At 43.2% G+C, this 24831-nt stretch overlaps 1 protein-coding gene across 6 annotated transcripts in view; it reads right to left on the reverse strand.

Moving 5' to 3' along the window:
* LOC121543477 (ras association domain-containing protein 8) overlaps window positions 1–24560 on the reverse strand; it is a 31033-nt gene extending 6473 nt beyond the window's left edge. Inside the window, exons 1-2 of one of the 6 annotated variants that reach the window (XM_041853351.2) lie at window positions 24329–24560; window positions 6356–6529 (exon numbers count right to left, since the gene is read on the reverse strand). In XM_041853351.2, the coding sequence (XP_041709285.1) occupies window positions 6356–6467 (112 nt within the window). In that variant the 5' untranslated portion in view covers window positions 6468–6529; window positions 24329–24560. Of the gene's footprint in view, window positions 1–6355; window positions 6546–11102; window positions 11461–24328 lie in introns of those variants that run through there. The other 5 variants (XM_041853350.2, XM_041853349.2, XM_041853353.2 and 2 more) reach the window with 5 other exon arrangements.
* Between the last annotated feature and the right edge of the window lie 271 nt (window positions 24561–24831).

Here is a 24831-nt window from a genome sequence, read left to right on the forward strand (position 1 = left end):
GTTCAGTTCCCATTCATGCTAGGGTTGGAGTACGGTTCAATAAAATTCTTCCAGCCCCAAATCAGTGTGTGTGTGTGTGTGTGTGTGTGTGTGTGTGTGTGTGTGTGTGTGTGTGTTCTGCTGCAGATAAGAGCACAAGCCACAGTCTTTCCCCTCTCAACAGCAGAACCACCGTGAAAGGAACACAGTTGTCATTACAGCTGAATCTGGCTGAAGGCCTTTCACATCAAAGTGGCCTGGGCCAGACAAAAGACTGAACACATACAAAAGAGGCCTTGGACCATAACTCCTGTACTGTTGATGAAAAGACACAGCACTTAACTGTTAGTCCTACAATCATGCATCTGTGCATGGATCACAATGGAATAGCATGTACAAATCCAATGGATTCATTTAACCCTTACATGCTACCTCTAGGACCTCCAAGTATTTTCTCTAAAAACAAATGACCTATGTAAACCATGACATCTCCACAGAATTTTGGTTCTAAGCAGTGCAAAGTGCAAGTGAAAAACTGTGCCGGTATGAACTGAAAACAGTATGAACTGAAAACAGTATGAACTGAAAAAAGTATGAATTGACAGCAGTATTAAATGAAAACAGTATGAAATGAAAACAGTATGAAATGACAGCAGTATGAATTTAAAACAGTATCAAATCAAATCAAATGTTATTTGTCACATGCGCCGAATACAACAGGTGTAGAGCCCTTAACCAACGCAGTTAAGAAAAATAAGTGTTAAGAAAGTATTTACTAAAATAAACTGAAGTTAAAAAATATAAAAATTAAAATTAAAGAGCAACAATAAAATAACAGTAACAAGGCTATATACAGGGGGTACCGATACAGAATCAATGTGCGGGGGCACAGGTTAGTCGAGGTAATTGAGGTAATATGTACATGTAGGTAGAGGTTAATGCAAATAGTCCGGGTAGCCATTTGATTAACATTTACATTTTACATTTTAGTCATTTAGCAGACGCTCTTATCCAGAGCGACTTACAGGAGCAATTAGGGTTAAGTGCCTTGCTCAAGGGCACATTTACGTCATTTAGCAGACGCTCTTATCCAGAGCGACTACAAATTGGTGCATTCACCCTATAGCCAGTGGGATAACCACTTTACAATTATACTTTTTTTTTTTTTTTTTTTTGGGGGTAGAAGGATTACTTTATCCTATCCCAGGTGTTCCTTAAAGAGGTGGGGTTTCAAATGTCTCCGGAAGGTGGTGAGTGACTCCGCTGTCCTGGCGTCGTGAGGGAGCTTGTTCCACCATTGGGGTGCCAGAGCAGCGAACAGCTTTGACTGGGCTGAGCGGGAACTATGCTTCCGCAGAGGAAGGGGAGCCAGCAGGCCAGAGGTGGATGAACGCAATGCCCTCGCCTGGGTGTAGGGACTGATCAGAGCCTGAAGGTACGGAGGTGCCGTTCGCCTCACTGCTCCATAGGCAAGCACCATGGTCTTGTAACGGATGCGAGCTTCAACTGGAAGCCAGTGGAGTGTGCGGAGGAGGGGGGTGACGTGAGAGAACTTGGGAAGGTTGAACACCAGACGGGCTGCGGCATTCTGGATGAGTTGTAGGGGTTTAATGGCACAGGCAGGGAGCCCAGCCAACAGCGAGTTGCAGTAATCCAGACGGGAGATGACAAGTGCCTGGATTAGGACCTGTGCCGCTTCCTGTGTAAGGCAGGGTCGTACTCTCCGAATGTTGTAGAGCATGAACCTGCAGGATCGGGTCACCGCCTTGATGTTGGCGGAGAACGACAGGGTGTTGTCCAGGGTCACGCCAAGGCTCTTCGCACTCTGGGAGGAGGACACAACGGAGTTGTCAACCGTGATGGCGAGATCATGGAACGGGCAGTCCTTCCCCGGGAGGAAGAGCAGCTCCGTCTTGCCAGGGTTCAGCTTGAGGTGGTGATCCGTCATCCATACTGATATGTCGGCCAGACATGCAGAGATGCGATTCGCCACCTGGTTATCAGAAGGGGGAAAGGAGAAGATTAGTTGTGTATCGTCAGCGTAGCAATGATAGGAGAGGCCATGTGAGGATATGACAGAGCCAAGTGACTTGGTGTATAGGGAGAAAAGGAGAGGGCCTAGAACTGAGCCCTGGGGGACACCAGTGGTGAGAGCACGTGGTGCGGAGACAGCTTTTCGCCACGCCACTTGGTAGGAGCGACCGGTCAGGTAGGACGCAATCCAGGAGTGAGCCGCGCCGGAGATGCCCAGCTCGGAGAGGGTGGAGAGGAGGATCTGATGGTTCACTGTATCAAAGGCAGCAGACAGGTCTAGAAGGACAAGAGCAGAGGAGAGAGAGTTAGCTTTAGCAGTGCGGAGAGCCTCCGTGACACAGAGAAGAGCAGTCTCAGTTGAATGACCAGTCCTGAAACCTGACTGGTTTGGATCAAGAAGGTCATTCTGAGAGAGATAGCAAGAGAGTTGGCTAAAGACGGCACGCTCAATAGTTTTGGAAAGAAAAGAAAGAAGGGATACTGGTCTGTAGTTGTTGACATCAGTGGGATCGAGTGTTGGTTTTTTGAGAAGGGGTGCAACTCTCGCTCTCTTGAAGACGGAAGGGACATGGCCAGCGGTCAAGGATGAGTTGATCAGTGAGGTGAGGTAGGGGGAGAAGGTCATCGGAGATGGTCTGGAGAAGAGAGGAGGGGATGGGGTCAAGCGGGCAGGTTGTTGGGCGGCCTGCAGTCACTAGTCGCAAGATTTTATCTGGAGAGAGAGGGGAGAAAGAAGTCAAAGCATAGGGTAGGGCAGTGTGAGCAGGACCAGCAGTGTCATTAGACTTAACAAACGAGGATCGGATGTCGTCAACCTTCTTTTCAAAGTGGTTGACAAAGTCATCCACAGAGAGGGAGGAGGGGGGGGAGGATTCAGCAGTCAGGAGAATGTGGCAAAGAGCTTCCTAGGGTTAGAGGCAGATGCTTGGAATTTAGAGTGGTAGAAAGTGGCCTTAGCAGCAGAAACAGATGAAGAAAATGTAGAGAGGAGGGAGGAAAAGATGCCAGGTCGGCAGGGAGTTTAGTTTTCTTCCATTTCCGCTCAGCTGCCCGGAGCTCTGTTCTGTGAGCTCGCAATGAGTCATCAAGCCACAGAGCTGGAGGGGAGGACCGAGCCGGCCGGGAGGATAGGGGACACAGGGAGTCAAAGGATGCAGAAAGGGAGGAGAGGAGGGTTGAGGAGGCAGAATCAGGAGATTGGAGGGAGAAGGATTGAGCAGAGGGAAGAGATGATAGGATGGAAGAGGAGAGAGTAGTGGGAGAGAGAGAGCGAAGGTTGCGGCGGCGCGTTACCATCTGTGTAGGGGCAGAGTGAGTAGTGTTGGAGGAGAGCGAGAGAGAAAAGGATACAAAGTAGTGGTCGGAGACATGGAGGGGAGTTGCAGTGAGATTAGTAGAAGAGCAACATCTAGTAAAGATGAAGTCAAGCGTATTGCCTGCCTTGTGAGTGGGGGATGGTGAGAGGGTGAGGTCAAAAGAGGAGAGGAGTGGAAAGAAGGAGGCAGAGAGAAATGAGTCAAATGTAGACGTGGGGAGGTTGAAATCCCCCAAGACTGTGAAGGGTGAGCCATCCTCAGGAAAGGAACTTATCAAGGCGTCAAGCTCATTGATTAACTCTCCAAGGGAACCTGGAGGGCGATAGATGACAAGGATATTAAGCTTAAATGGGCTAGTGACTGTGACAGCGTGGAATTCAAATGAGGAGATAGACAGATGGGTTAGGGGAAAAATTGAGAATGACCACTTGGGAGAGATGAGGATTCCTGTGCCACCACCCCTCTGACCAGATGCTCTCGGGGTATGCGAGAACACATGGTCAGACGAGGAGAGAGCAGTAGGAGTAGCAGTGTTTTCAGTGGTAATCCATGTTTCCGTCAGTGCCAGGAAGTCGAGGGACTGGAGGGTGGCATAGGCTGGGATGAAGTCAGCCTTGTTGGCGGCAGAACGGCAGTTCCAGAGGCTGCCTGAGACCTGGAACTCCAGGTGTGTGGTGCGTGCAGGGACCACCAGGTTAGAGAGGCAGCAGCCACGCGGTGTGAGGCGTTTGTGTAGCCTGTGCGGAGAGGAGAGAACAGGGATAGGCAGAGGCATAGTTGACAGGCTGCAGCAGATGGCTACAATAATGCAGAGGAGATCGGGATGAAATGAACTAAACATCAGGGAAAGGAGAGAGCAGGCCTCCCTCACCAAAAAAAAAATATATATATAACTCTCCCAACTTCCACCTCAGAAACTATAATTGTTTCACTGAACCACCCGAGTAAAACTCTCCCAACTTCCACTTTAGAAATTAGAATTGTTGTAAACTACAGCAGACTGTTATCAGTAGCTGTAATTAAGTACAGCAGCTACCAACCACCTAACGTTAATGCCTCGGATGAGGTTAGAAAAACAGCTGAATGGTAGCAGCTAGCTGGCTCAATCACAGGTACTCTTAAGCATGAAATAACATTGGAAACAATTAACCATAGTTGCAAAAAGTTACCAGTAGCTACCCGCTAGCTAGCTAGCTTTGTTGGTCCAAGTAGTGGGTAGGCTAGCCTCGTGCTTCGCCGGAGTCCGCCGAATACAGTCCTTACCTACAATAATTACCTACAATAACCTTCAATAACTACCTGAGTAAGCTACCTATAATACCAAACTACAATACCTACCTACAATCTAAATACATGGTTTAAGCTTAACTCAACACCATATAAGAAGCCAAGCTTCTTAACTGTTCAGGAGTCTTATGGCTTGAGGGTAGAAGCTGTTAAGAAGCCTTTTGGACCTAGACTTGGCGCTCCGGTCCCGCTTGCCGTGCGGTAGCAGAGAGAACAGTCTATGACTAGGGTGGCTGGAGTCTTTGGCAATTTTTAGGGCCTTCCTCTGACACCACCTGGTATAGAGGTCCTGGATGGCAGGAAGCTTGGCCGTTGAGGTTGTTATCCTGGCACCATACTGCCAGGTCTCTGACCTCCTCCCTATAGGCTGTCTCATCGTTGTCGGTGATCACTGTTGTGTCATCAGCAAACTTAATGATGGTGTTGGAGTCGTGCTTGGCCATGCAGTCATGGGTGAACAGGGAGTACAGGAGGGGACTGAGCACGACCCCTGAGGGGCCCCCGTGTTGAGGATCAGCGTGGCAGATGTGTTGTTACCTACCCTTATCACCTGGGGGCGGCCTGTCAGGAAGTCCAGAATCCAGTTGCAGAGGGATGTGTTTAGTCCCAGGGTCCTTAGCTTAGTGATGAGCTTTTAGGGCACTATGGTGTTGAACGCTGAGCTGTAGTCAATGAATAGCATTCTCACGTAGGTGTTCCTTTTGTCCAGGTGGAAAGGGCAGTGTGGAGTACAATAGAGATTGCGTCATCTGTGGATCTGTTCGGGCGGTATGCAAATTGGAGTGGGTCTAGGGTTTCTGGGATAATGCTGTTGATGTGAGCCATGACCAGCCTTTCAATGCACTTCATGGCTATAGTCGAATAAAAGCAGGGTATTGTCAGGCTGAGCCATACTCACACAGACAGTTCAGTACAGGTCTGTACAGTACATCTCCATAATGCAAAAGAGGTGAACCTTTAAAAGTGGCTCCATGCTGGTTCTACAGCTATTTCTACCTAGAAGCGGTGGGAACAGACAGATTCTTTAAATCTTATTTTGTTGCCTCTAGATGTGGCTGGGGAAATAGCTTCTCATACATAAATTCAGTATCATCATGGGACTACAATACAGTCATTATGTAGTTCTCTCTTCTCCTCAGCGCGCATCTCAATGACACAACATCTATGAATCATCCCAACACAGCTCATCTTGATTCTCACAATCTCTGTTCACCCCCTGTCAACTCTCATCTTGATTCTCACAATCTCAGTTAACTCCCAGAACAACGCTCATCTTGATTCTCACAATCTCTGTTCACTCCCAGTCAACTCATCTTGATTCTCACAATCTTTGTCCACCCCAGTCAACGCTCATCTTGATTCTCACAATTTCTGTTCACTCCCAGTCAACTCTCATCTTGGTGCACTCCACTATCTTTAGCATCTTTCAGAAACAGACTGTCAAATATGCTGCATGCACTGTGGATGTGGCAAAACGCTCCACATTAGAATCATTAGAAGATAGGTGAGGATTCAGCTGATTTGACTAATCAGATAGGTTGTGGGTGTGGCTCAATCCCATGCGGTTAAGGTTATGGGGGTGGGGCTAGTGTCCTGTGAAAGGATGCATTCTTACACGAACTGTGGTAAGGCTTAAAGGGATACAGTAGTTCACTTTAGTTTGATCTTATTTTTCAACCTATCCCTTGAACTATCCCTTTAATTCTTTTTTGGACAATATTGCTGATGGATTGACTCACCAATGGCCTGGGCCAGGGCGATGACCACCTCCTGGCATGTGGTGAGCTCTGTGACGCCACACACGATCCGCTGCACTCCGTCCACCCACACTTTCAGCTCCATGGCTCTCATCGAGGGGGCGTCGTCATTCCTCCTCCACACAAGGGGGCGCTACACAGGATCTCTCCAGCATTCTATAGAACAGAGAGACTGTCAAATGCTGGGTTTACTATATAGCTCTGTGTGTACACTGTATTCCAAAATGCACACACACAAACACTGAAATACAGACACTCACAAACAATGCTAAATTATCCATCTTACTCAGTAGGCCTAGCCTACGTAGTTCCCAAATGTACACATCAGAGGTTCTGGGAAATCACAACTTTCTTGTTGACTACAAGTGAGATGAGACAGTAAAGAAGATGCCAGTTCATTGATGTGAATTAAACCACTCAACATCGCCTCGTACCTTTGACCACATTGCAGCCGTACCAATAATCACAATAACACACCTACTCTAGTGCAGGTTCCCAAACTCGGTCCTGGGGCCACCTCCCCCTGGGCACACATTTTGGTTTTTGCCCTAGCACTACACAGCTGATTAAAATAATCAAAGCTTGATGATGAGTTGTTATTTGAATCAGCTGTGTAGTGCTAGGGCAAAAACCAAAAGGTGCACCCAGGGGGGGCCCCAGGACCCTGCTCTAGTGTCTTATTGCTTTGTCATATTCCTCTCTTATTACTGCTACAGTCAATATTGGCAGCCAGCCAATCCCATAGAATCAGAGCATTGAATTTCCAAACCGTTGCGGGTTACGGGGATAGAAAAAAGCTTATACAGTGCATCGCAGTGCTAGAGACGTTACTACAGTCCCGGGTTCATTCCAGGGCTGTGCCACAACCGGCCGTGATTGATGTGGCTGGCTTCCGGGTTAAGCTGGCGGGTGTTAAGGAGCGCGGTTAGACAGATCATATTTCAGAGGACGCATGACTCCACCTTTGCCTCTCCCGAGCCCGTTGGGGAGTTGCAGCGATGAGACAAGATCAAAAAAAAATCTGTTGCAGTTTCTGGTTTCGAGGTACACATTTAATCAATGGAATAATGGGTTTAATGCAGTGTCTGTCGGTCTGTTTCGAAGGCCCTATCTGACGATGGCGGTTCTATTTGGTAATGCCTACGGGAAAGCTTTCTCTGGTCGCTTGCATGAGGAACCCTTTAAACTGCTGACACAAGCACCTTAGCTGAAAGGCACTCATTACAGACCTGGCAAGGCATCAGGCAGATGCAACAGTGCAGATCTGAACCGCTAGCCTCCCGGGCCAGGGAAAACACATATTCCCAGAGTTTAAGCATCATTTTTTATCCCTCTCGGAACGGCCATCCGTTTTCCTGTTTCGTCCCATTATACACCTTCTGATCCTTAACTCCCTAATGACACATGAGGCGGCAACAGCTCCCTTGCCTCTTTAAGCATCTCCATCACACCTGCTGCCAGCCACACAACAATTCCCTGTCACGTTCCCTCTGGTTTGACACCATCCTGCCATGGGTATCCCTCCAAGATGCCTCTGGTTACTTTGGCCTTCCCTGACTGAGGTAGCCGTTCAGGGGCACCACCCTATGTCTACAGGCCTTTGGACGCCCGGAGGCGGTGTTGTGTTCCACTGGGAACTGGCAGAGTGATTTGTAACTGTAGACAGTTACTGCAGAATCCCCAGGCCAGAGCCGCCTGGTAACTGGCTGTAAATAGGACCATTCCCATGCTGCACACAGCTCAGGGGTAGGAGAGTGAGGTTGTACGTGTTCACATGGACATTTTATTTTGTGGGGCAGAGGAGGGGGTAAGGATATGGGATTATATGATACAATGTAGAAGTTTGGTGTTTTTCCAATCTAATAAATTATATTCCTCAAGCATTTGATAAGATCATAAAAATACCCTTTGTGGAATACTGAGAAATATAGATTGGGGTATAGAATCTTGACTACAGGACCTCTGAAGGCAGGAGCTGGGTGTCAGACTGAGGAGCTCCCTGTGAGATTCTCTCTCCATCCTCTATTCTCAACATCTGTCATGTGTTAAGTATAACTGAAACCACCCTTCTTCGACTGAGAGCCTCGATGGAAAAACAAGCTCGACTGCTAAGGGTGAAGGATGTCATTACTTCACAAGAGCAAAATTGTGGTGTACATATTGTACCGTCACAAGCTTGATGTAGTCATTGTGTGCTATAATATGGGAACAAATACTTAACGTTTTACTACTTTAATACACATAAGTGAATGTCACAATACTTTTGCTCCCCTAAAATGGGACTATGTACAAAAAGTGCTGTAATTTCTAAACGGTTCACCCAATATTTATTAAAATACTCTAAAATTAAAGCTGACAGTCTGCACTTTAATCTCATAGTCATTGTTTGATTTCAAATCCAAACTTTTAGAGTAGAGCCAAAAGAAAAAAAAATGCTTCACTGTCCCAATAATTAAAGAGGGCACTGTATATATATATTTTTAAATACATTATTGTATGATTTTTAAGTAATTCATTTGCATTTTATTGCATGACATAAGTATTTGATCACCTACCAACCAGTAAGAATTCCGGCTCTCACAGACCTGTTAGTTATTCTTTAAGAAGCCCTCCTGTTTTCCACTCATTACCTGTAATAACTGCACCTGTTTGAACTTGTTACCTGTATAAAAGACACCTGTCCACACACAATCAAACAGACTCCAACCTCTCCACAATGGCCAAGACCAGAGAGCTGTGTAAGGACATCAGGGATAAAATTGTAGACCTGCAAAAGGCTGGGATGGGCTACAGGACAATATGCAAGCAGCTTGGTGAGAAGGCAACAACTGTTGGCGCAATTATTAGAAAATGGAAGAAGTTCAAGATGACGGTCAATCACCCTCGGTCTGGGGCTCCATGCAAGATCTCACCTCGTGGGGCATCAATGATCATGAGGAAGATGAGGGATCAGCCCAGAACTACACGGCAGGACCTGGTCAATGACCTGAAGAGAGCTGGGACCACAGTCTCAAAGAAAACCATTAGTAACACACTACGCCGTCATGGATTAAAATCCTGCAGCGCACGCAAGGTCCCCCTAATCAAGCCAGCGCATATCCAGGCCCATCTGAAGTTTGCCAATGAGCATCTGGATGATCCAGAGGAGGAATGTGAGAAGGTCATGTGGTCTGATGAGACAAAAATAGAGCTTTTTGGTCAAAACTCCACTCGCCGTGTTTGGAGGAAGAAGAAGGATGAGTACAACCCCAAGAACACCATCCCAACCGTGAAGCATGGAGGTGGAAACATCATTCTTTGGGGATGCTTTTCTGCAAAGGGGACAGGACGACTGCACCGTATTGAGGGGAGGATGGATGGGGCCATGTATCGCGAGATCTTGGCCAACAACCTCCTTCCCTCAGTAAGAGCATTGAAGATGGGTCATGGCTGGGTCTTCCAGCATGACAACGACCCGAAACACACAGCCAGGGCAACTAAGGAGAAGCTCCGTAAGAAGCATCTCAAGGTCCTGGAGTGGCCTAGCCAGTCTCCAGACCTGAACCCAATAGAAAATCTTTGGAGGGAGCTGAAAGTCTGTATTGCCCAGCGACAGCCCAGAAACCTGAAGGATCTGGAGAAGGTCTGTATGGAGGATTGGGCCAAAATCCCTGCTGCAGTGTGTGCAAACCTGGTCAAGACCTACAGGAAACGTATGATCTCTGTAATTGCAAACAAAGGTGTCTGTACCAAATATTAAGTTCTGCTTTTCTGATGTATCAAATACTTATGTCATGCAATAAAATGCAAATTAATTACTTAAAAATCATACAATGTGATTTTCTGGATTTTTGTTTTAGATTCCGTCTCTCACAGTTGAAGTGTACCTATGATAAAAATTACAGACCTCTACATGCTTTGTAAGTAGGAAAACCTGCAAAATCGGCAGTGTATCAAATACTTGTTCTCCCCACTGTATATATTTTTAAATACATTATTGGGGGGGGGGGAGGCAAATCGACATGTTCTGAATATGCCCCCCCCCCATGTTACATCATCCTGTAAGGCTCACACTCCTCACATCTGACATCTTCAGCACCCGTACACAAGGACTACAAAATGTATGAATTAGCACTTAGACCAAAGTTATTTCTTCAATGCCAAAGTATTTGTTTGGGGTGAATATCAACAGTTATGGTTCTTTGGTGGATCATGTATAAATATAATCCGACTCAGAAAACCCTCTCCAAATTGGCTTTGTAAAAAACATCTGTCTTTCATCAGAATGTTGATGTAATTTGGGATGCCTAATGCCATAATAGATGTTATTAAACAATGTGAAATGCATAATCAATTATTATCAATGTGGTAAATAGGCTGTAATGGATGACACAACATCGCTAATCAAATACAGTACTAGTGTTACTGTCTTAATGCCAACTGACACTCAATCATAGTTCTGACCCAAGTTGAACTAACAATGACCACATACACCCAATATTGTGTGTTCCTAATTTGGTATGGACACATCTATGAGAATATGTGTGCTGAAGTCATTCGCCCCTCCATCATAAGATTATCACTTAGTACTGGGTATTAGGCAACCACATGCAAGCACAGCCTCAGAATTGGCAGTGAGAAACTTGAGCCCTTGAGCGTCATTTAGCCTACTTACAGTATTTGAATGCTACACAGACAAAATAGTATAGCTACATGCATAAAACATTTGATAGTGTGTTTTCCTTAATACCTCAATTCTGGTGGAACCACATTCTGGTGGTACCAAATTCACTTTCAGTCAGGAGTGGAAAATGTGGACTTTTCTTCAGTACAGACCTACCTTGACTATAACTAAATCATGGCGCCAGTCTAAAAGGCAAGAGATTGTGTAGCATGATGACCTCAAGATGGCAGGTCTCCTTGGTCTTTGGTGGTTCCCTGCTCAGGGTCCGAGCACATGGCTGAAGCCTGCTTTCCCTGACAGCTGAGGGGCTACAGTATCTACAGTTTACCCAGGAAGGGTGGCCGTCTGAGTCCGTCTGGCCTCCACTGAAAACCTGAAGCTAAACTTAGGGTTCCCTTTAGCCTGGCCCTCTACACAACCTGCATTCTCTCCATGCCTCGAAGACGGGGGGAGGGGAGGGACTCTACTGCACAGTAAGCTCACAGAAGGGTGAAAGGTCTGCAGTTTTGCAAAGCTTCACAGGAGAGAAAATGTGAGAATAGAAGTTGCTGTGGTTGAGCCACAGAATAAATTGTTCTTGGATATCATGCTGTTGCTTGTTATGAAGTTAATTTAGTTATTTATTTAGTAAATAGGAAATCCAAATACTATACTAATCCATTAAAAGTACGGTTGATAAAATAAACAGATATTATTCCAGATTTTCCACTGGTAAAACCAAAGATGAACAGGAGTGATAGACCAATGCAAAACGGAGAGAACTTTAAAGGGTCCAAGGATGTGTTCACAGAGGAGGGGGGTTGTTCTAACAAGTGGCACACAAACAAAGAAGCATGCTGACGAGGGGACCGCCCACATGGGCAGTGCTGGCATGACTGGATGCAAACAATATCTCGCCATGGCAACTGGCCTCTGGATTTGTAAGGCCCCAACACAGCTGACCGGATTGGTTGGCACAGCTCTGGGAAAGAACAAACCTTCACTGGTAATTAGGAAATAATCCATGCTTTTCTGTCACTTCACGTTTTTTCTACAATATGGTCAGAGTGGAGTGGACTAGTCTGTGGATAAGCATAAACTCTCCTTTTCAAAGCTAGAGGTAACACAGTTCCTCAGTGCAGGGTTTGTCTGGGTAATATTCTATTTTTAAGCACTACAGGCATATTAATTGCTAACCAAGAGAGGAAAGCAGTGGTGCAGCGGATGACATTGAACACGATGACATCATTCAGCATTTTTACTCCACCTCAGCAATTGATGACCGTCACAGCTACACATACTCATCACACGCACAGACTCTGGCTTACATAAAAAATAAAATAAAAAATAAATGCCATTTAGCAGACGCTTTTATCCAAAGCGACTTACAGTCATGTGCGCATACATTTTTACGTATAATAATAATAATATGCCATTTAGCAGACGCTTTTATCCAAAGCGACTTACAGTCATGTGCGCATACATTTTTACGTATGGGTGGTCCCGGGGATCGAACCCACTACCCTGGCGTTACAAGCACCATGCTCTACCAATTGAGCTACAGAGGACCATCACAGACACATTTGCAGAATCATAGAAAAAAACACAGCCGCAGCAAAGGACGATAAAAACAGAAGCCACATTATCTGTATGTTAATATTGCCTGGGCTGGCCTGGTTGGGTCTTGGTGCGAGTCTTATCCCCCAGTTGATTGTAAGGGGCCAAACAGAGCCCTCTTCAAGCTAGAATTCGCAGTTTAAACAATAAAGTGTCCACCCCGCCTCTGTTTTGGTAAAAAGCTGAGGGATGGGCCTGGACAAATGTAACCACTCTCAAATTCATAGCGCTATGGATGCAAGGACTGACCATCCATGATATGAACAATTATAGTTTTAACAATGTGGAGGCTTTAAAGTGTTTGTTTACATTTACATTGGTTACAAACATTGGAGCAAAAAAAAGTTTAAATTTTTGGTTATGATGGGGTCCAACTGTTAAACTAAACTCATGAGGCATTTATAAGTTATATTCAAGGACTTAATCCACATTTTGTTGTTACAGCCCGAATTCGAAATGGGTTAAATTGATTTTTTTTCGCACCCATCTACACACAATGTTCTTAGACATTTTTGCAAATTTCTTGAAAATGAAATACAGAAATATCTAATTTACACAAGTATTCACACCACTGAGTCAATATATGTTAGAATCACCTTTGGAAGCGATTACAGCTGTGAATCTTTCTGGGTAAGTCTATAAGAGCTTTGCACACCTGGAATGTACAATATTTGAACATGATTTTATTTTTGTATTCTTCAAGCTCTGTCAAGGTGGTTGTTGATCATTGCTAGACAGCCATTTTCAAGTCTTGCCAGAGAACCCAATTTAAATTAAAAGAATTGACCAAGAAAAAAATTATTGATCTTTCGTCTCTCTGAGTTTCATAATTGTCCTTCAATTCGCAAGAGGCTGAATGTATCTCGAGACAGCATCCGAGCGAGCGAAACAGCACCCCTCTGTCTCTGTATGTGTAGGCCATCTATCTGATGCTGTCTGGTCAAAACGAGTATGACATTGTTGCCGACGGTAGCATTGAATGCAAGTTAAGCCAGCGAGCATTTGGCCTCCCTTGATAAAAAAAGTATAAGATAATAGCCAATGTTCCTGGTGCACCAATGGTCCTGGCGCACCAAAGAAAAGTGTCAAGGGAAGCGAGTTTGGATTTGGCTTCACTCCTATCCGATTGCATCAAGATAAATACTTCATTGACAGAAACAACTTGAATTGTTCCATCTCGTTGTGTTGTCCTTCGGTGGCTAGCTAGCTAGCTAAAATTGTCCCTTTCCTAAATTAGCCATGGATAGAGATAGGGATTTGGACTTGTGGTTTTACTTAATTCTCTATACTGGCCAATGATAACGGCGATTCTGGTCCAACCATAAATCATACATTGTGCCCCTGGACTGAGAGGATGTTAGTTCAATATGTAACTAGATGTAGAAGGTTAATGTTAACTCGCTAACGTTGCCCATGAAAGGAAATTTGGCTAGCAAGCAAGTGTTTTAGCCAGGTATTCTAGGAAAACAAAAAATAAAAGCGTGTTCTGTATGACAGTATCATAGACCATTTCGTCAACATGAAAGAGAGGAGGACAGCATTGGCGTTTCTCTACAAGTAGGGTGAGTCAACATGTTTTTTCTACTTGCAAGCGCACGTGCACAGTCCCACACAAAAATCTAAACCATGGGCAGCCACATCATAATTAGCTTACGTTGACTGGACTAAATTGTTTTTGGTCTTTTTTAGTTGTCACTGTATTAGACTAAGCATAGGTGATTTGATGATGTTGAACTTGAAATGGTGCTGGAATAGTGGAGGCAGCTCCTGTTTTCTTTGCGACTTAAGGTAACTCTGTGGTTCTAAATCAATAGTTGTTTAGTAGTCCGAAAATGTCAGAAACATTAACTTGCTGTAGGTCATGCAACTGTTTGTTATATGCAATATGCTTTGTGGACTTCACTGGACAGAGGTTGCTCTCCGTTTTTTAGATTTTTTTGTGAATTTATTCTGCCACTGTGTCTCCTTGTCTCTGCCTTAGGCCTATATATCACGGTGTCAAGGCATATGAACTAAGATTTTAAAGCAAACAACGCAATTATCACATAGGTTGTAATATGGCTTTCTTTTTCCTGGCTTGGCTTTCCCAGTGATTTTACCCACGCACCGCTACTGATTGTGGACTAACTACAATGTTGTTGATCCATCCTCAGTTCTCTCTCATCACACACATTCAACTCTGTAACTGTTTTAAAGTCACCATTGGCCTCATGGTGAAATCACTGAGCGGTTTCCTTCCTCTCCAGCAACTGAGTTGGGAAGGACGCCTGTATCTTTGTAGTGACTGGGTGTATTGATACACCATCCAAAGTGTAATTAATAACTTAATGTCTGCTTTTTATTTTTACCCATCTACCAACAGGTGCCCTTCTTTGCGAGGCATTGGAAAACCTCCCTGGTCTTTGTGGTTGAATCTGTGTTTGAAATTCACTGCTCGACTGAGGGACCTTACAGATAATTGTATGCGTGGGGTACAGAGATGAGGTAGTCATTCAAAAATCATGTTAAACACTATTATTGCACACAGAGTAAGTCCATGCAACTTATTATGTGACTTGTTAAGCACATTTCTACTCCTGAACTTGTTTAGGCTTGTCCTAACAAAGGGGTTGAATACTTACTGACTCAAGACATTTCGGCTTTTCATTTATTATTAATTTAAAAATAAAAATCTAAAAACATAATTCCACTTTGACATTATGGGGTATTATCTGTAACCAGTGACACAAAATCTCAATTTAATCAATTTAAAATTCAGGCTGTAACACAACAAAATGTGGAAAAAGTCAAGGGGTGTGAATCCTTTCTGAAGGCACTGTGTATCTTTAATTTAGAAGTCCAAAAATGGATGTAGCAACTAAGGATTCTAGATTTAACGGAGATCTTCTTTCATTTACCAGCTCTCCATTGCATAGAGGTTATCAGCCTAATTGTACTGAAATGTTTTGGCTGTATTTTATACTAATTGTTGGTATGGTGACGATGCCTTCATGCTTCTGAAACCAAGCCAAGGGAACTCTGTCCTTTGAAAAAGCTAATAGAAATGTCAAAGTGGGCGGCTAGTCTTTCAATTGTGGAAAACTGGAAATGTCAATATTTTACCTCAACATATCCCTTGGAGAAAGTGATATTTCATTTTGATGCAAATAATTAATTGGAATTAAAATGTTTGGGTGCTGTACTGAAAAGAAAATGGATAGTATTGCTGATTGCTGATTGGCAGTCGGCATCATCAGTCATTTGTCAAATATCTCCATCCCCAACCGTTGCATTGTATGAATTGCATGTCCACGTTTCCAAGACATGCCATTCAGCCATATTCAGCGGGTGAGATTTGCCCAGGTAAGCCCCTCAGCAGGAAGACCACAGACTTGCCCCACTCTCTGCCCTTCTAAAATTACACTTAATCTGACGCCAGCTTTACTGAGTACAGACAGATCCCCAGGCAGCCAAAATCACTTCATTTCCTGGTGACATAGGTTGGAGTAATGAATCAAGCAGAGATGAACTGCTACTGACCCAGTTCTGAGGCTGGGAGGCTAGCTGCAGATATCAGGCATGGCATCACAAACAGCATGGCATTGGCAGAGGAGTTCCTAGGATGGGCCTACTTAGAATTATAGCTCAGAGAATTCCCAAAATTTCCCAAAAACTGGGTATGTTTACAACACTTGTTACAATGCTTGTTTAAAATGTGACTGACATTTCTTACTCACAACACCTGAAACTGGAGCCTAGACTTACCTTTCTAGCTGCATATGCAACGAAACCTTAGTCAGTCACCAAACAGCCAGTGTGGCAGCCAAATGGCTCACTGTCATCAGAGTTTAAAGCGGTTCAGTTTATAATGAAGGCAGGCAAGGATGTTAAGTGAGCCTTCACATACAGTGGGGAGAACAAGTATTTGATACACTGCCGATTTTGCAGGTTTACCTACTTACAAAGCATGTAGAGGTCTGCAATTTTTATCATAGGTACACTTCAACTGTGAGAGACGGAATCTACAACAAAAATCCAGAAAATCACATTGTATGATTTTTAAGTAATTAATTTGCATTTTATTGCATGACATAAGTATTTGATCACCTACCAACCAGTAAGAATTCCGGCTCTCACAGACCTGTTAGTTTTTCTTTAAGAAGCCCTCCTGTTCTCCACTCATTACCTGTATTAACTGCACCTGTTTGAACTTGTTACCTGTATAAAAGACACCTGTCCACACACTCAATCAAACAGACTCCAACCTCTCCACAATGGCCAAGACCAGAGAGCTGTGTAAGGACATCAGGGATAAAATTGTAGACCTGCACAAGGCTGGGATGTGCTACAGGATAGGCAAGCAGCTTGGTGAGAAGGCAACAACTGTTGGCGCAATTATTAGAAAATGGAAGAAGTTCAAGATGACGGTCAATCACCCTCGGTCTGGGGCTCCATGCAAGATCTCACCTCGTGGGGCATCAATGATCATGAGGAAGGTGAGGGATCAGCCCAGAACTACACGGCAGGACCTGGTCAATGACTTGAAGAGAGCTGGGACCACAGTCTCAAAGAAAACCATTAGTAACACACTATGCCGTCATGGATTAAAAATCCTGCAGCGCACGCAAGGTCCCCCTGCTCAAGCCAGCGCATGTCCAGGCCCATCTGAAGTTTGCCAATGACCATCTGGATGATCCAGAGGAGGAATGGGAGAAGGTCATGTGGTCTGATGAGACAAAAATATAGCTTTTTGGTCTAAACTCCACTCGCCGTGTTTGGAGGAAGAAGAAGGATGAGTACAACCCCAAGAACACCATCCCAACCGTGAAGCATGGAGGTGGAAACATCATTCTTTGGGGATGCTTTTCTGCAAAGCGGACAGGACGACTGCACCATATTGAGGGGAGGATGGATGGGGCCATGTATCGCGAGATCTTGGCCAACAACCTCCTTCCCTCAGTAAGAGCATTGAAGATGGGTCGTGGCTGGGTCTTCCAGCATGACAACGACCCGAAACACACAGCCAGGGCAACTAAGGAGTGGCTCCGTAAGAAGCATCTCAAGGTCCTGGAGTGGGAGTGGCCTAGCCAGTCTCCAGACCTGAACCCAATAGAAAATCTTTGGAGGGAGCTGAAAGTCCGTATTGCCCAGCGACAGCCACGAAACCTGAAGGATCTGGAAAAGGTCTGTATGGAGGAGTGGGCCAAAATCCCTGCTGCAGTGTGTGCAAAGCTGGTCAAGACCTACAGGAAGCGTATGATCTCTGTAATTGCAAACAAAGGTTTCTGTACCAAATAGTTCTGCTTTTCTGATGTATCAAATACTTATGTCATGCAATAAAATGCAAATTAATTACTTAAAAATCATACAATGTGATTTTCTGGATTTTTGTTTTAGATTCCGTCTCTCACAGTTGAAGTACACCTATGATAAAAATTACAGACCTCTGCATGCTTTGTAAGTAGGAAAACCTGCAAAATCGGCAGTGTATCAAATACTTGTTCTCCCCACTGTATGGTCAACTAATGTTAAAACTGATGCCCAGTTTTCAATTTATAGTGAGCCAATATGAAAGAAAGAGGGAAACAAAATGCACTTTGCCACACAGAGAGTTCTTAGTTTTGTTAGAATCAGGGGAGGTTATTAGTAGTAGTAGATTGTTAGCCTTACACTCAGTTAAGAGAAGTTCATTTGAAGTCACCCAGTGAGGTTAATGAGGCAATAATCTACTGTGCCGTTGCAGTGACTCGCTGGGCACAGCGAGAGTCTATTTCCTGATCTTATTCAGTGCTGGAAATGACTGAGCAAATGCTGCTCCTAGAAAAATACTAGCACTTGGCTTTTAATCTATAGTTGGAAAAGATTAACTTTCAAATCAATTCCACTACATAGGCTTCAAGAGTTTCCAAAAATAAATGACCTTTCCTAGTAGGCCTTTTCTTGAAAGATCACAGGATGCTTGAATGAGCTCACTGAAGTGTTGCATTGTTGGACTGACAGGGTGGTACTGGCTAGTCTTGCTTGGCCAGATTTACTAGATGACTTTACCTGAAGATTGGAAGATTTGCCTCAAATTATAACAAAAGCACATGCTTAGAACCTTGTGTTTTGGATGGGTTCAGTACAAAGAAGAGACACATGGTAGAGCTCCACATGGCCAAGTGTGGCTGTCCAAATCTCTAACAGTCTGCTCTGAGGGGGGGATTAGTGCCTCATGGAGTAATTGGAGGGAAAGACTGCAGCTTCTAATGAATCTCAATTTCAGCAGACCAGGGGTAGTTCAGCAGGACACCATGTGAAGTATCTTCAAGTTAAAATACAAAATGTGCCTTTAAAAAAAAAAATCTACTGATGCTACTTATACAACAGTCTGGTGGTCTATTGTAGTCGGCAGACTTGATCAAAACCATATCTTCCACTACTGGTGACAATACCAGCGTAAAAACAAAAGTGATTTTTGAATCTGCATGTTTGGTTCAGAACGTTGTTTTGTAAAATAATGCACAGCCGCCTTTTCCAATTAAGGCCAACCTTAACGAATAGGAGTAGTGAACCAAGACACATGGCTAAATCTTCTCACTCTGTTGGTCACATGCTAAAATCACATCACTCAGGCTGGCCGCCAAATCATCTTTCACTGCATCGCTCCTAGTGAGAAAATGTGGAGCCTCAAAAGTTGAATGTAAGCAGCTTGGGGAGAGTAATAAGCTGTTAACCCTGTAAGAAGAGGAGCTTATGTTGACAACAGGGGCAGAGAAAGCCAAGTAGTAGTAAACAGACCACAGCATGCAATCTGTCATGTGTTTTCACAAGTTCATCTGGGTTCTCAATAGTCCTCTTAGTAAGGCGCTCAATATTGAAAATGTTTACATTTCAAAATGTTTAGTAATACACTAAATATAATAAAATATTAATATACTGAGTGTACAAGACATTAGGAACACCTGCTCTTTCCATGACATAGACTGACCAGGTGAATCCAGGTGAAAGCTATGATCCCTTATTGATGTCACTTGTTAAATCCACTTAAATCTGTGTAGATGAAGGAAGAGACAGGTTAAAGAAGGATTTTTAAGCCTTGAGACAATTGAGACACGGATTGTGTATGTGTGCCATTCAGAGGGTGAATTGGCAAAGCGCACCAGTTTGAGTGTCAAGAACTGCAACGCTGTGTATCAAGAATGGTCCACCACCCCGACGAATGGAGGCTGTTCTGAGGGCAGAAGGGGATGCAACTCAATATTAGGAAGATTTAAATAATCAAAGCTTGATGAGGAGTTGGGTATTTGAATCAGCTGTGTAGTGCTAGGGCAAAAACCAAAACATGCACCCAAGGAGGGGCCCCAGGACAGAGTTTGGGAAACCCTGTACTAGGCCACTATTGTGAGCTTATTGTATGAGGAGGATTTCACAAGGGAGTTCAAGTAGGCTAACAATTTGTGCTACTCTATAACAGCATCTAGATCAGAGATTCCATGCATGGGTGAGAGGCAGAGGTACACAACTCCTGTCCGGCTAGAGCGCCACAGTATATGGCGGGTTTTCCACCTTGGCCTTTCACAGACTGATTAAGACGTGGTGTGTAGACCCTCAAGACACACTTGTTGAAATAATAATTGCTTAGCTAATCATCTGTTGTTATATGGAGTGTGTACCCTTTGTTTTACCTTAAAAAATAGTTTCATCCAAAAACAATGGGCCCTAAACATGTGCAACCTTCCAACACCCCTCCAGCTATGCTCAACAGAGAGGAGTTTTAGCCCATTTTTCACTTTAAAATGTATGCCAAATAAAAACCAATGATTTAAAAGTTAAACGAAACATACAACTCTATGCACAAGGACTACTTTTAACAATTTCCACAGAAAATTTTACAAAAATACATTTACTTGAAGAACAGTGCAGATGCAATGTTAGATAACAGAATGACGGCACAAACAGCACAAACAGTCATTCTGTTACCAAACTCTGCATCTGCACTGTTCTTCAAGTAAATGTGTTTTTGTCACATTTTCCATGTATGTTGTTAAAAGTAGTCCTCATTCCTTTGGTTTATTTTAAGGATGAACTTTAATTCCAAATGTGGGTCTTGGTAGGCCACCTGTAATTAGCCCAGTGTATGCACTCCAGCATTGAAATAAGACCCACGACTCTGGAGAAACATACTCAGTCTCACCACATGGGGGGAGGAGGCCTACAGTGCGGGGGAGTCAGCCCTCAGTAAAGGCCTAAACCTGGGGCTATCTCTTGATGTCTGAAGCTGCCTGAAAACAACTGTTTCAGCCCCACCCACTGTACAACTCTGGTAACCCCTCAAAGATGTTGGACCCCCTGACAATTATATTTGTTTTAGCTAAAACCCACACTATAAAAAGTACTTCATCCCCAAAGCTGGTCTGCTCTTTTAGGTTTAGCAAAGGATGTTTTCTAGTGTCGTTTCACTCCAGCTGTACTGTATGACTCCGCTCACCTCTTCCCAGTATTTTATTGGCAAGCTAGAATACTTAATCACTGCTGATAACATTCAGCAAATCCACCCGTATAACACCAACAATGCCTCATTTCCTGTGATGCCACTCATCAGGTATGTCACCATTAACAGGGATGAACCCTTGTTTGTGTCGTTCACCGGCTGTGCTACAAGCCTGAATACAGTCTCATACTCCTAAAACAGTTTCACAGGCCTTTACCTCACAGATTAGTATAAATCCTAAAAGAGCTTTGAACTGTGACACAATGAAAAGTCACGTCTAACACAGCCCCATACACAGACAGTGTATTGATGTGAGGAGATAAGTGCAGAAAAGTGCCTGGAAGTTTGTCAGTGACAGTACAAACACGTGTTGGCACTTCCAGTAGTCTGCTGGAGTTCAGTGGGTTGTCTGTGTTTGATTGCACATTGTCATACCATGTAAATCATTCAGTAGCTGTTCACTTGTGAAGGGCAAAATAACCAAACCGAAATATATTGGACTTGTTTTAAATCGTAAGAGCACACAGCCACAATTTGAAAAGATGTGAGTGTTTGCTTTTTCTGCAACTTTTTTTAAATATGTTCTGTCATTTAGCAGACGCTCTTATCCAGAGTGCTTTACAGTAGCAATTAGGGTTAAGTGCCTTGCTCAAGGGCACATCAGCAGATTTTTCACCGAGTCTGCTCGGGGATTCAAACCAGCAACCTTCCGGTTACTGGCCCAACACTCTTACCCGCCAGGCTACCTACTGCCCCTTCTGCTGTCCCTTTTACAACTTGTAGTTCCACTTCCAGTGGGTCTTTATTTGACAATAGGCCTACTATTTCTATTTCTTTAATAGGAAATTACTGGTATGTAATAACAATGGTTACTTTCTGGTAAATAACTGGTAACAACATGGCATGGTGCCTAATGGTGCCTAGCGGTACCTGTTTAAATGAATCCCAAAGAAACAAACAATTAATTGGTTATTGCAGTGTGATTACCATGGTACCCTGTAACTTTCAGTAAATACCTGGTAACTTATGTAGCATGAAATTAAGTGCTACTCTATATGTCCTTGGCAAGAAGCTCAATAGGGACTCAGACTCCAACTTGTTACAAACTTAGTCAGCAGAAAACAGCACTGCCACATCAAACAAAGAAATGAGACGGAAGGTTCAATTAAAAAAAGCAGCATTAATACTTTGGCCTGAAAATGTGTTTTTTTTCCCCACTGTCAAATAAAATAGCAAAATTGTGAAATATAGAAGGAACAGTGCCTTGAGAGAATGCCAAGAGTGTGCAAAGCTGTCATCAAGGCAAAGGGTGGCTATTTGAAGAATCTCAAATATAAAATTTATTTTGATTTGTTTAACACTTTTTTGGTTACTACATGATTCCATATGTGTTATTTCATAGTTTTGATGTCTTCGCTGTTATTCTACAATGTAGAAAATTGTAAAACTAAAGAAAAACCCTTGAGTAGGTGTGTCCAAACTTTTGACTGGTACTGTATGTCAAATCTGTAACTAGGCCACTCAGGACCATTCAATGTCGTCTTGGTATGCAACTCCAGTATATATTTGGCCTTGTTTTTTTTATGTTATTGTCCTGCTGAAAGGTGAATTCATTTCCCAGTGTCTGTTGGAAAGCAGACTGAACCAGGTTTTCCTCTAGGATGTTGCCTGTGCTTAGCTCTATTCCATTTTTTTTAATCCTAAAAAACTCCCTATTCCTAGCCAATGCCAAGCATACCCATAACATGATGCAGCCACCACCATGTTTGAAAATATGAAGAGTGATGTGTTGTGTTGGATTTGCCTCAAACATAACACTTTGTATTCAGGACATAAAGTTAATTTCTTTGCCAAATTTTTTGCAGTTTTACTTTAGTGCAGGATGCATGTTTGGAATATTTGTATTCTGTACAGGCTTCCTTTTTTCCACTGTTATTTAGGTTAATATGATGGGGTAACTACAATGTTGTTGATCCATCCTCAGTTTTCTATCACAGCCATTAAACTCTGTAACTGTTTTAAAGTCACCTTTGGCCTCATGGTTTCCTTATTCTCCAGCAACTGAGTTAGGAAGGACACCTGTATCTTTGTAGTGACTGGGTGTATTGACACACCATCCAAAGTGTAATTAATAACTTCACCATGCTCCAAGGGATATTCAATGTCTGCGTTTTTATTTTTACCCCACTACCAACAGGTGTTCTTCTTTGTGAGGCATTGGGAAACCTCCTGGTCTTTGTGGTTGAATCTGTGTTTTAAATTCACTGCTCGACTGAGGGACCTTACATATAATTGTATGTGTGGGGTACAGAGATGAGGTAGTCATTCAAAAATCATGTTAACCACTATTATCGCACACAGATTAAGTCCATGCAACGTATTATGTGACTTATTAAGCACATTTTTACTCCTGACCAAGACATTTCAGCTTTTAATTAATTTGTAAACATTTCTCAAAACATAATTTCACTGACATTATGGGGTGTGTAGGCCAGTGACACAAAATCTCAATTTAATCATTTTTAAATTCAGGCTGAAACACACAAAAAATGAATACAATGGCATGAATGCAATGGCACAGTACTGTAATTTAAACAAAGCCTATTGCATGAACATGATGACAGGTTTGATTGAATCCAACCCCTTGTGTCACACAGAACTTTCACATGGGCTGGAGCATTTCACAAGTTTGCTACTTGTTGGCCTCATTGGATACATTTATAAAAATAAATACAAATCGCTCACCAATGTTTAATATATATTTGTAGCATTTTTCAGGTCCTGTTGACACGTTGAAGCGAGTTAGTGACCACACACACTTTTTCTTATGATATAAATACCATAGACATTCAAAGTGGCAAGGTATTTTCTCTGCAACCAATCCAGATAGTCAGAGATTTGTTTTGGTCAAATAGCCTACACAAGGGGGCCCTACATCCAAAATTCCCCTAATCCCATTTGGCAATATCTTTTATGTGATTCAGACTTTAATTTTTTACCGAACTTAATATTTGAGGCCACCCAAAATGTATGTGGGTGTATATTTCTCTTGGTAGAAACAACACAGATGAATTAACTCAATAAAAATCCATTGGCTATACCACAGGCAATGTTACATTTCCAGCTATAGGCACCATCATACTTGAGTTATGTTGGGCTCTTTTTTCGCTCTTAACGCTGTACTGCGTAGTGGCCTTCTATGATGGGTAAAGCATTGGCTGCGCTTATTACAAAATCAATTTACCTCTTTCCAGCCGCAGTCCTCCGGCTAAAAGTATATGAGAAACTCCCCTCTTTCTCTGGTATCACTCTGAATTCGCTCTGGCATTCTATCCGGTGATAGATTATTGTTCTCTGCAGGTAATTTTATCGCATAATCCAAAGGTTTATATATTGTGCAAATAGGCTACCTAATTAAAATGTGCACTCTGCATATCCACGCGTGTTTACTGTGCAATCTGTTGTAGGACATCTGATTCCAGCTCCTTTTTGTGTAATGTTGGCAACCATAAGAGTATCACTTCCGGGTAAATTCCTTCAGCCTTCATAATAAAGGTCCCCCATATAAAAGTAAAAAATGTGTACAATAGTAAGCTATATTTGGTCAAATATAAGTGATATTTGCATGTATTTCGTTTTGTTGTAATCAAGCACTTTATGCCTACAACATGTGTTAAGCACATGTTGGACTGAACAGAAAACAAATATTGATTGTGTTTCCATCAAATTGTTTAATCTTTTCAACAT

The sequence above is a fragment of the Coregonus clupeaformis genome, unplaced genomic scaffold (assembly GCF_020615455.1).
Source record: "Coregonus clupeaformis isolate EN_2021a unplaced genomic scaffold, ASM2061545v1 scaf0290, whole genome shotgun sequence".
Classification (NCBI taxonomy): Eukaryota; Metazoa; Chordata; class Actinopteri; order Salmoniformes; family Salmonidae; genus Coregonus; species Coregonus clupeaformis.